The sequence below is a fragment of the Mytilus trossulus genome, chromosome 1, assembly GCF_036588685.1.
Source record: "Mytilus trossulus isolate FHL-02 chromosome 1, PNRI_Mtr1.1.1.hap1, whole genome shotgun sequence".
NCBI classification, from domain to species: domain Eukaryota; kingdom Metazoa; phylum Mollusca; class Bivalvia; order Mytilida; family Mytilidae; genus Mytilus; species Mytilus trossulus.
Window position 1 is genome coordinate 17,734,202 of NC_086373.1, and position 13,360 is coordinate 17,747,561.

The following is a 13,360-nucleotide window of genomic DNA, read 5'->3' on the forward strand; positions in this document are numbered from 1 at the left end:
GTTTAGTAGTAAATACAGTAGTTTTGCATATGTGATAAATAGCCTGCTGTTTAATACATATCGCAAAACTTTGATGCGCACCCTTTATCGCATACCCTTTATCACACCCCTACCCTTTATCGCATCCTACTTTTTTTTTCTTTTTTTTTACATACAGTCAGTTTTAATATTTTTTTGGGCTTAAGAAAAATTTTCTTCAAAATATGTCAATTTTTGAATGACGTCATTGTTTGGTATGTGACGTCACCAACGTCAAGTTTTCTATATTGTATGTGACGTCACGAACGTCAAGTTTTCATATTTTTGGCACACTAAATGCAACTATAAAAGTACAAAACACACAAAAAAATACAACGATAAACAAAATGATTTTTTAAAACAACAGCACGCAAATTGTAAGGTGCTTCGGATAAGTAATTGAGCAGTTCTTTTTTAAGGCATTTGAAACAAAACAAAAGTAGTAAGAACTAAAGGTAACCCAGGGCTATGGATCAGAAAACAGTTCATATAATATAATACTCTTCTGTTGAAATATATGATAAAGCGTATAATACATGGCAAAATCCGTATCACATGCCGTATCACCCTCGACCAATATCATCCCTCGGGCCTAAAGGCCCTTGGGCTGATATTGATGTCTCGGGATGATACGACATATGATACGGGTTTTGCCATGTATTATTCTTTATATAACTGAAATGTCTTGCTAATAACCAATTTAAAAAAGCACAAATGTCCTTTTTTTAAAAACGCAAATGGTCATAAAAATAAGCATAATAAAATCATGTCTCACACCAAATTTATCAAATGGAGTCCTAGAGATATGAAGAGAATAAGTTTAATTGGTTTTCATAATAAAATGATATGTATTTTTACAAAATTCAATTAGTCAATTAAAAAGTTCAACTACAAAATTTGTCAACATTTACAGCAGATAGTTATAAAAAGATAAAATTCAGTTAAACAAAAAAGAGCTGATTTTATATTCTTGTTGGAGATTTATTCTTTTAAAATAGTCAATAATTCATTCTTAATGTAAGAAAATAATCAAAATATCATATTTCAACCTATAAATAATCTATTTCATTTGAATGTTTACATTTTTTACCTGGTGAAGTCATTTAAATGATATTTTATTATTTAGTTCCGGTATAGACATGTCCTTATGTTCAACTTGATGGTAGATCATCAGTTTTGAAAAAGTAAGTCAAACATACACAAATGGAGTAACTTTTAGGTAAATCACAAATAAATTGGTAGAAAACTACATAATCTTTCCATTTTTGAAAATATTTTCAAGGTCTATTTTACGAATCATGTTTTAATAATCTTTATTAACTATTACTTCTTGTAAACATTAACCTTTATGTCATTAAAAAACTTATAAATATAAAGTTATTGTGTGAAACATCAGACGGGTTATTAAATTATTGACTATAAAGAATGAATTTGCAAGACAAAATCAACAAAAATATTTAAAGAAATATGGCAAAACTGACTTATATCATATGCTGAAAGTCATTTGTGAGAATGATATAAAGGTTATTCAAACCATGTAAGACACAAAGAAGGCGCGGATCCAGAGTGGGGTTCTGGGGCTTGGAACCCCCCTTTTTTTTTAACGATCAATGCATTTGAATGGGGACATATAGTTGGAAACCCCCCCCCCCCTTTTGTCCTGGGTTAGGAACCCCCCTTTTTAAAATGGCTGGATCCGCCCCTTCAAATGTCAGTGTTTTACTAGAATTTGTCACGAAATGGACCATTGACTAAAAGAATGTCAGTTCAGTTTTTATACGCTTGTTTACAAGACTTATTATAGTATACTATTGTCTAATCTTTCTGTCTGTCCATCATCAACTTGTCCCACAATACCTCAAAAAAGCTTTAACCAATTTGCATGAAATTTTGGTGAATAGTTTATTATCTACTGAGATAAGCTCCCTTTTGATTTTAATAAATTTAGAATTTTATGTTTCTAAGATTTGGGTTAAAAAGGGAGTGTTTCCAGTTTTGAAACAATAACTCAACAAGAATGGGTCCATAGTACATGGATGCCCCACTGGCACTATCATTTTCCATGTTTAGTGGACTGAAATTGGGGTCAAAACTTTAATTTGGAATTAAATTAGAAAGATGATATCATGGGGAACATGTGTACTAAGTGTAACGAAAATCGGTCATAGTATATTTATTTTGATGTGAAACTCCAGTTGTCTTTCCCTGTTAATTGTGTTTCTATATGTATACAAGTTTCTCCATAGTTGGAGCACCATCTATTACTTAAAACACCCCTAATTTTGGTATAGTCTTGATTTTTACCCCTTCACGTATAATGGACCGTTCCATATCGTAGTATATAAGGCAGCTCAAGACAGAGAAACTTCGTCAGTTTTATGTGGACCGTTGAAGTGTTAACATCAGGATTAAATATTCCAACAGGTAAGTAGAGTGAAATAAGTGATTCAAAAGGATATATAAATAGTGTTCGGATTTATATGTGGATGTTGCAATAGTGATTGTGATACAACGTATAAAGTGAATCTGATATATATATATAAGTGGTTATTGTATTAATGAGAATACAAATTGTATACTTTCTGGTGTTGCAAGTTGTACTATGTGGAAGTGTGAATACTTCATAGATTTGTATTAGTGAGAATACAAGGTGTTTACTTGCTGGTGTTGCAAGTTGTTTTATTGTGGAAGTGTATTAGTGAAAGTGCACTGTGTTAAACCTTACCAGTTGGATAATATTCATTGTGTGTGAACTCAAGGAGATATAGTTAGTGCGTGAGTTCAGCTGTGTTAATATGTATATTCCTTGTGAATTGAAGGATTTGTGCAAGTGTAAATGTGTCATTGTGTTATTGTGGTTAGTTGCAGACTAACAAGGTGATACTACATATTGGTGGACGTTGTAAATAGATATTGTATAAATGTGATTTTGTGTTCATACGTTTTGTGTGATACTTGCTTGATGCATGTTGCAAAGTAATCTAGTGGTGACATGGTGTAATAAAGGGCCGTATGCATGTTGCATAATAATCTGTTAGTGACATTGTGAATAAATCGGTCTGATACATGTTGCATAGTGATTGCATAGTGACATTGTGTATATATATTCTGTTATGATACATTGTGTTTATGCATTGTGAATGAGTAAATTACTTCACTTTGCATTTTGATTTATGTGCATTGTGCTGTGTATATAGTTTTTGTTGTGAATCAATTTAAGGATGTGTTAAATGTTTTGAATAGGACAACTGGTTGTGGTGAAAATTGAGTTGAACACTTGAAATCCTGATTTATTCAGATACGGATCCATTGATCGTCCGGTTACACGTTACATAAGTTACAAGTTGATTGGCAGCTTCATCAAAAACTACCTTGACCAAAAACTTTAACCTGAAGCGGGACGAATGAACAGACAGACGCACAGAACCAGAAAACATAATGCCCCTCTATTATCGTAGGTGGGGCATTAAAATGCTATGAGCAGTTTTCATGTCATGATGAACTTTGGTGAATTGTTTATATGTATTGACTTAAACTCCCTTTCGATTTTGAGATTTTTCATTTCCAAGTTATGGGATTTTATTCCGAAAACAAAGGTGTGATTTTTCAGTTTTCAGACAATTACTCAAAAGCACTTTGAGCAATTTTCATGAATCTTTGACTGGGTTTTTATCTATCAAAATAACCACACTTAAAACTTTTAACTTTCTGATATGACGTTGAGGAGTTCTTTGAAAAAGCAACAGGCATATCATGCACTCATGGTGTAGATCTTGTTCCATATGTTACAAACCATGAAAAAATACATATCTTTGCAACAAATCACAAAAACACTTATTTAACAATATAACTTTAAAGATTTTGCCTATGTTTATAAGACATAGGCAATTATCAAAAAGAGAATAAATCTTGTACCATGTTGATACTGACAATAAACTAGGCTAATTAATTTACATTTTATATATGTTTAGGTCATGGCATCAAGTCAACCTATACCATGTGAACCTTGTGAAGTAGTAAAAACTAAAGCTGACATCAGGTGCTATGAATGTGAAGAAGAATTAGTTTCCAGTCATCACAAAAGTTCCAAAGAAACATGTAATAATAAGTCCAAAAGTTATAAACCATCCATTCCAGCTATCAAAACAGAATGTGACAAACATGGTCTACAGCTCAGCTTGTACTGCCCCAGTCATTTAATGCCTTGCTGTGATGAATGTATTCCCACTAGTCATTCAAATTGTAACGGAATACAAAGTTTAGAAGATGTAGTTGAGGAAACAGTGATAGAAACATCCAAAGAATCTGTAGAGAAAGACATCACCTCAATCTTACATCTTTTAGATAAAATTGTTAACAATAAATCAACAAACATCAAAACTGGAGAACAACAATGTGAAGGAATAAAGGAATCAGTTGTTAGAATACGGAATGAAATAAATAAATATTTGGACTGTCTGGAGGAGAAATTGTGTGAAGAAACAGACAACCTCAGAGGTAAGAAAAAATCAACAGCCATAGATTTTATTTCTGAAGTTAAAGGGAAGGAGATAAAATTGATGAAAATGAAAGAACATTTGCATACAGTCACAACAAATAATTCAAAACTTCATTCATTTCTAGGCTTGCATCAGATTGAACAACACGTACATCAATGTCAACAATATGTTGATGATCTGAAAAAAGATAACAGGGCTAAAAAGTATGACATCAAAATGAAGCAAAATGATGAAATAAAAAACATACTATTCAAGTTAGGATCAATAAAATCCCTGGGAGAAGTTATGGTTGTTAAAACAGAAATAGACTTGAACAGAGAAACAAGTGTGAGGAGGAAAGCACAAGTACAAACAAGAGAACAATCTAATATAAACAAAATGACAATGAATATTGAGACAAAGATAGATATCAACTTAAGTAAGACAATTACTGACATGATTTGTCTGATGGATGGAAGAGTTATAGTAGTAGAACAGTTTGGTCAAGTTTACCTATTTACTTCTGACGGCAAACTACAGAAAATACTACCTATATCTGGAGATGCAATCTGTGTAGCACAGATCAATGAGACCTATATCGCCATAACTTATCCTAGAGAGACAGCCATTAAAATCTTCAATATGGAGAATGAAACAGTTACCAAAGTTATCAAAATTGAAGACAAGAATTGCTGGGGATTATCATTCTCCAATAATTCTCTGGCTGTTGGTATGGGTAATGATGAAATCCGTATTATAGATTTAGAGGGAAATATACTGCATTCAATCAAAGATGAGATGAGAAAACAATTGTTTAATATCCTTTACTGCAATGACAGAGTGGCCTATATGGACTATAGAGGTGAAGCAATATACTGTGTTGATATATCAGGTAAACAGATCTGGCAATGTAAACAGGATTTATCAGGACTATGGGACCTTTGTACAGATAATTATGGTAACAATATTTTGACAGACACTTATTCTAGCAGTATAAGAGTAATATCAAAAGATGGGCAGAATAGTAAAGAACTGATTAGTAAAGAGGATGGACTGGTGGGCCTTAGGTTTATTTGTTTTAAACCAAATGAGTCTTCAGGTTGGATTTGTGATTACAATGGCACTTACATGGCCAAATTTAATTCATCTACTAGATAAAATATAAACTGTGCAATCTTTTGTTTTTACTTGGTTATGAAACTGTAGAAGTATAACATCAAAAGCATTGACGTTTTTTGTGTGCACTTTAATATATTGTGAGACAATATTTCCTAGATTTCTGTAATTTTCCATATATTGATGTGTTGCCGTCTGATTTATATTTATATCCCCTCTCTTTTTACTTTTACTTTTAGATAGATGATCATGCTTCTGACTTTTAGTGAAAAAAACCCATAGATACCATATCCTTCAGGATATACTTAGTTGAAATAAAAAAAAATCTAGAATTTAAAAGTGATATTATTGGCAGATAGAGCATTATAGTTGAGGAACAAAAGAATCACACATTCTAAATAAAAAGATTAAAGAGGCTAAACTGTATAATGAAGGTTATATTCTGTTAAATGTTAAACAGATATAAGTGTTATGGTTTAGAAGAAGCTAAGAAAACAACATTTCTCCCTTGTCTGTAAATATAGCAGAGTTCAATTTTTAAATCAAAAGTCCACAAAATCCTTGGATAGAAAATTTAAAGACGTTCTCAATGAAATTTGCTATTTCATGATTCTCCGAAAATTTCATTGAAATCCAGAAACTGTGGGCCAAATGAAACCAAACTTGCTCAAACATAAACTGGATTATTTTTTTTCTATGGATTTATAAGTTTGGAACAGCGGAATACTACTGTTGTCTTTATGTAAAGAGGACTTGTAAATACAAATACTAAAAAAGATCACCTTAAAAAATAATTAATGATAATGTATGTATGGATATTATAAGAAAATATGCTTGATATAACTGGTCACAGTTTTTTGTTCTTAGTTGACTTTTATTGACATTCAGAACTGAAATACTTCATAGCATGTTTTAAAACAAAGCCATAATTAATCATCCTTTCATTTTCACCCAAGAAAAATGTCCACAAATAATTTTCTAAACAGCTTAATTATTCAAACACAAATACAAGTATTGTCTTTTTGTCTTTTTGTCTTTTTTTTTAGTTTTTATGTAACATTTACGCAAACACTTACAGGTTATAATTATAATAAATGTATTATAGTCTACTTAAATGGAATGAATGCATATGATTATTGTATTTAAAAAATTATGATAAAAAATAAAACTGTAAAAAAAATCTAACTAGGTGTCCCTCAACTAGGTCTATGGGCATATCAAACAAAGGACACTCTCCAACATTGTAGATGAGAGTAGACCATGACAAAAATCTCTACTTTGCTGAAGATTACAAAAAATGTCCAAAAATGATCAAAAATTGACAATGAAGGGCAATTACTCCTAAAGGGGTCAATTGACCATTTCAGTCATGTCACTTTATTTGTAGATCTTACTTTGCTTGACATTTTTGCTGTTTACAGTTTATCTCTATCCTTTATGAAATAGTTTACGACGACGACAGACGATAACGACAGACGACGGACAACGACGGACGCCAAGTGATGGCATAAGCTTTCATGGCTATGCCAGGTGAGCTAAAAAGGGCAATTTTTCTTTATACCGTGTAAAATATTTAGTATTCATTATGCAAACATTCATGAGTTTTAAAGAAAGTTTCAAATCTGTGGAATAAAAGAATAAAGAGTTTAAACAACCAATAGGATTATATTTTAATAATCATATTTATATATTTATTTTCTGTCTATTTCTGAATGTCACAAAGCCTTACAGAAAAAATAAATACTGGTACAATAAAATTAACCTACCAAGTTTTGGACTGCAGTTTGCCATTGTCATAGTCATCAGTTGATAGAAAACAAGTCCCAAAACAAACATCATCTTTTCTCAGGAAAGGGAAATAACTCTAGCAACTCAAAGAAATGCACGATGTGTTTTGTACAATATTTTAAAATTATTATCTTTATGCTGTCAGGTATGTTGCATGTTTACAATAAATTTGTAATAAGATGTTCCTAATCAAATTTTCACATGATATTAATGGAAGAGATTTTTTTTCTTTTTCCAAGAATTATACTAAACTCTAGTGTGTCATAAAAAACAACAATGCCAGCTATCTTACAGTTCTAATTATAAAATGTTTTTGTTTTGAACTGGTCTCAATTTTTGTAGGCAAAATTTTATTGATATCAGAACTTACATGCATCACATTTTAAAACAATGCAGCGGTCAATAATTCTTTAAAATAAATCTTAACTAGAGGCTCTCAAGAGCCTGTGTCTCACCTTGGTCTATGGGCATATCAAACAAAGAATACTTTTCAACATTGTAGACAAGAGTAGACCATGACAAAAAATATATTTTGCTGAAGATTACAAAAATTGTCAACATATTGTCAAAAACTGACAAATGGAGGGCAATAACTCCTAAAGGGGTCAATTGACCATTTTGATCATGCTGATTTATTTGTAGATCTTACTTTCCTGAACAATTTTGCAGTTTACAGTAAACTGTTAAATTTCCATAATTACCAATTCTAAGGCAGCAACCCATCAACAGGTTGTCTGTTGTGTCTTAATTACAGGGCAGAAAGGTCTTGACTTGATGAACATTTTATTAAAATCTGATTTGCTCTTAATGCTTCAGTTTTAGAGCTATAATGCAAAATCTGCATCTTAACCCCAATGTTCTCTTTTTTAGCCATGGCAGCTATCTTGGTTGATGGGCAAGGTCATTAGATACATTTTTTAAACTAGATACCCTATGGATGATTTAGGCCAAGTTTTTTTTCATTTTGCCCAGTAGTTTCAGAGAAGATATGTTTGTAAAAGTTAACAGACAAAGACGACAGACAACAAACACCAAGTGATTAGAAAACCCAATTGGCTCTTTGGGCCAGATGAGCTAAAAATATAATTACTGATATTAAAACTGGAAACTAAATGGGGAATTTTGTGCTGTTAATATATATTACCATCAAATTACTATGTAACTTATCTAGCTTTGACTAGATCATTCTGTTAAAATAAAAACAATAATTCTTGATGCTTTCTAAAATAATTTATTATGAAACAAGATAAGCTGAGAATGTGCTGTAGTACTGTTCACTGCTATGAAGACTACCATATTCTCCTCTGACTGTAACCTTGTCCCCTTTCTTCAGATGTAACACCATATTAATAGTAGCCTCACTATAACCGGTACCAGGGTACAATCCAATCATCTTTGTCTCATTCTGCCATATCCTAACAAAAAGCTGTTTTCCACTTGAAGACATAACTGTAGCAGACACTTGATAAAGTCCTTCTTTGGGAGATTGGAATATACCAGTGCTGGGATTATAATGATTTCCATTATTGGTCCAAACTTTATCAAACTTTAAAATTTCATTTTTTCCAACACTCTTCGTACCTGATATAGATGCAGTAAAGGCAGGAATGTCCCTAAGTTTTCTTGGAGCATGTGTATAATCTTCTAAAAAAGAACACTGATATAAGAGCATAAAAAGGCAGGCTTGATTTCAGTAAATATTCTCTCCATTATTTAATATTATTTTACTTAAATCTGTGATCCTGACATTTGAGTAACCATTAACACAGAATTAAGCTTTTCTCTAAACTGATTTGTACTGTATATCATATTATGTGCTTTCTGTTGTGTTGGCCTCAGAGGCTTAGTGGTCTTTGTGTTTCATCATCAGTGATGAAAAGTCTGTTAAATCTAAGGTTTGCACGTTATTTCTTCAACAAAATACTTGAAATGAACGTTAGATACCGGTATCAATGATACTTTTAGCATTTTTGAAGAACACATGTTCTTGTTCATACAACGTAGTGCTGACGATTTTTCATTTAAAACCTTTTTAAATGATTTATCAAATCATGTTTATAATGTATTTATTATATATTTTAAATCAATAAGGGTGCTATAAACAGTTTCGTATAAAAAACTAGGGGTTATTCCCTGACTAAAAATAACCATGGAGGGAAACCCCTGTTTATTAACTTTATTGGTGCAAAAGTATCATTTTTTTTGTGTTTGATTGTAAAAAATAGTTAATTAGCTTTCAATTAAAACAGGTTGAATGATTGAAATATTTTTTGAAAAAATTAAATTAACTTTACATGTTTTGAGGGGAGACAACTTTGTAAACATCCTGTTTTTTGGCAGTGAAAATTGAAAACTTATTTGCAGCCACTGTAGCTCTTTTCGGAGCAGGAAACCGTACCCTGAAACAAGATTTTTTTGAAAGGCCAGGTAAAAACCTACAAATTTCATACAGTTTTGATTATGAAAAATGTGCATGGATCATGTCTCCATGTCTGTGCACATGACCTGGTTTCAAGTTATTTCTGTCAAAATTAGAGCTTTTTTCCCCCATGTTCATTGGATGGAATGTTTTTAATATATTAAAAGTACACATTATTTTTATTTCATTATAAACTAGAGAACATTCTGATTCCAGTGATATCAAGTTTTATACAAGTATCTTTATTAATCAGTCCACCACTAAGGTTCACTTATGTATGGTCCCTAAAAATGTGACGTCATAGAAAAAAAACTGTTGATTGCACCCTAAGATACAAGCTGCTGAAATGTACGAAAATAATTGGGAATGGACCGATTAATTTATACGATGTCCGGTACTGAAAATTGTTTACCTGTCACCTTAACAGGTAGATATCAGCTGTCCAACAACTAATTAGCCTTGATTAAAATTAGAAAGTATTGAAGTAGGGGTTGTTTTGATAGTAATTAATCATCATGTCACTTTTATGACCGGAAATGTATGGCTGTTAAAGGCAAAATGTTGGGTCAAAAAGATCGTGAATTTATATGTTAAAATGACCGAAAAAAGCCTTTGAAACTAAAAAGTAGATGACCGTTTCATGCTTTGCCCAGCCGGTCTTTTACCGGACATTATACAAATGACCGGCATATATGACCGTTTTGGAAGCCTTGATCTGAATTAAACATTTTTCTGTTAAAATCCCAATTAGGCATTTTTTCCTGGTTTTATCTTAATAATGCACGTAATGATGTAATGTCTTGTTTTAATATTGGCTAAGATAGTTAAAAAAAAAAGTTAGAACAAACAAGGAACAAGAAATACTGTGAGATTTTGGTAACTAATTATATCCCTCCCTAAAGTAAACTAGAGGCTCTAAAGAGCCTGTGTCGCTCACCTTGGTCTATGTGAATATTCAACAAAGGACACAGAGGGATTCATGACAAAATTGTGTTTTGGTGATGGTGATGCGTTTGTACATGTAGGTCTTACTTTACTGAACATTCTTGCTGCTTACAATTATCTCTATCTATAATGATTGGTCCAGTAGTTTTGTTCAAATTGTTCAAAATTGACTATAAAGGGCAATAACTCCTTAGGGGGTAAATTGACCATTTTGGTCAAATGGACTTATTTTTAGGTCTTACTTTGCAGTAAAATATTGCTGTTTACAGTTTATCTCTATCTAAAATAATATTGAAGATACATGTTTTTGTAATAACAAAAAACGGCAAAATTTTTCTTAAAAGTACCAAAGCAGGGGCAGCAACCTTACAACCAGTTGTCCAATTCATCTGAAAATTTTAGAGCAGATAGATCTTGACAGGATTAACAATTTAACCACTTATCAGATTTGCTCTAAATGCTTTTGTTTTTTAGTTGTAAGCCAAAAACTACATTTTACCCCTATGTTCTATGTTTAGCCATGGCAGCCATCTTGGTTGGTTGACCAGGTCACAGGACAATTTTTTTAATCTAGATACCCCAATGATGATTGTGGTTAAGTTCGGTTTAATTTGGCCCAGTAGTTTCAGAGAAGATTTTTAAAAAAGATAAATAAGATTTACGAAAATTTTTATGAAAATTGACTATAAAGGGCAATAACTCCTAAAGGGGTCAACTGACCATTTTGGACCTGTTGACTTATTTGTAAATCTTACTTTGCTGAACATTTTTGTTGTTACAGTTTATCTCTATCTATAATAGTATTCAAGATAATAACCAAAAACAGCAAAATTTCCTTAAATATACCAAATCAGGGGCAGCAACCTAACAACCAGTTGTTCGATTCATCTGGAAATTTCAGAGCAGATAGATAAAACAATTATACACCATGTCAGATTTGCTCTAAATGCTTTGGTTTTTGAGTTATAAGCCAAAAACTGCATTTTTTACCCCTATGTTCTATATTTAGCCATTGGGGCCATCTTGGTTGGCCGGGTCACCAGACACAATTTTCTAACTAGATACCCTAATGATGATTTTGGCCATGTTTGGTTAAATTAGTAGTTTCAGAGGAGAAGATTTTTGTAAAAGTTAACGAGGACAGACGACTGACGATGGACAGCGGACGCCAAGTGATGAGAAAGCTAACTTGGCCCTATGGGCCAGGTGAGCTAGAAAAAACTAAATATGTGCCATGTGATATTGAATGTATATATATATTAAAATGTTATGGCTCTATATGTTGGTTAGAGCAAGAATTTGCATGCTTTGTTGACCTATGAATATCCCACATATTATTCAAACTATTCCTATTTTCTCAAATTTTTCTTTGACTTTAAATTGGTGATAATTTTTCATTTGACACTCCTCAAGCGATATGGGGATTTCTCTGTCAACTAGTAATACAATGCATGACATCATGAGCCCAGGTCATTGATGTTACCTAGGAAAACAGTGATATACAGATTTTCAATGGTCTTATAAACTTAAGATAGTTCTGAAAAGCACACCCATTTAACAACTTATCCATAACAAGCAGCTATGCACTGACAAACAGACAGTTGGATAATTTCGTTGCAATATAGCCCCACTAACTAGAGTGGGAGTATAATAATAACAATATATACGTATTGTAAGAAGTACTTACTTGATCCCTTGAATTTTATAAGCATTGTTAGAAGATCTTCCATCAGCCCATTATCTACAAAAATATAATTAAAAATTTAAAAACAATGAATCAACCCGCCAAATTAAAACAATTGTGAATCTTTCTTATGCATTCTATAAAAATTTTAATATTCAATTCAAAAATAACTTATTATTCAAATAAGTATCAAATTTGTGGAATGTCACAAAGCATTACAGAAAATAATAAATACAATAAAGAATTAACCTACCAAGTTTTGGACTGCAGTATGCCATTGTCATAGTCATCAGTTGATAGAAAACAAGTCCCAAAACAAACATCATCTTTTCTCAGGAAAGGGAAATAACTCTAGCAACTTGAAGAAATGCACGATGTGTTTTAACGATATGCTAAAATTATTTCTATCTTTATGCTGTCAGGTATGTTGCATGTTAACTGTGAATTTGTAATTAGATATGCCTAATTACATTTTCACATGATATTTAGGAAACAGATTTTTCTCTAAAGGTCATTCTTTTCTGAATTTCTGTTTTTTCAAGAAATACACTAAACTTCATTTTGTCTTTTAAACTACAATGCCAGCTATCTAATACAAGTAGCTTATTTTGAATCAAACTTTTTCTTAGACGATTGATAATTTTTTTTCTGATTCATATTTTGATTTAAAATATGTAAAAGATCATATTTTCTAAAACATTGAAGCTATATGAATATCTAATATATTATGACAATTAAATATATGGAACTCCTAAAAAAATTGTGTATGAAAACCATTTAAAAACACTATTAAGATAAAACTAGGGTTGAATTTTGTTAAAAATCAAGAATTTAACTTCTATTAAAATCAATAAGATTTATGAAAAAATATCAATTCAATGGCAGAATAAAATTAAATTAATCCATTCTGGT

At 31.6% G+C, this 13,360-nt stretch overlaps 2 protein-coding genes across 2 annotated transcripts in view; both read right to left on the reverse strand.

Moving 5' to 3' along the window:
* LOC134717444 (protein pigeon-like) overlaps positions 1–13,360 on the reverse strand; it is a 60,700-nt gene that overhangs the window by 10,235 nt on the left and 37,105 nt on the right. The gene's annotated exons all lie outside the window — the stretch shown is intronic.
* LOC134706845 (complement C1q-like protein 2) lies at positions 8,635–12,816 on the reverse strand. The gene is made up of 3 exons (XM_063566163.1): positions 12,702–12,816; positions 12,452–12,505; positions 8,635–9,044 (listed from the first exon to the last, which is right to left on the reverse strand). The coding sequence occupies exons 1-3, from the start codon at positions 12,772–12,774 to the stop codon at positions 8,635–8,637; spliced, it is 537 nt and encodes a 178-aa protein (XP_063422233.1). The 5' UTR covers positions 12,775–12,816.

What these genes read in the sequence shown, in the direction of transcription:
- LOC134706845 (XM_063566163.1), bottom strand. Translation starts at nt 12,774, where the DNA reads ATGATGTTTGTTTTGGGACTTGTTTTCTATCAACTGATGACTATGACA. An exon ending in ATACTGCAGTCCAAAACTTG is followed by an intron (nt 12,506 to 12,701) that starts GTAGGTTAATTC and finishes ATATTTTTGTAG; the next exon opens with ATAATGGGCTGATGGAAGAT. An exon ending in TATAAAATTCAAGGGATCAA is followed by an intron (nt 9,045 to 12,451) that starts GTAAGTACTTCT and finishes GTTCTTTTTTAG; the next exon opens with AAGATTATACACATGCTCCA.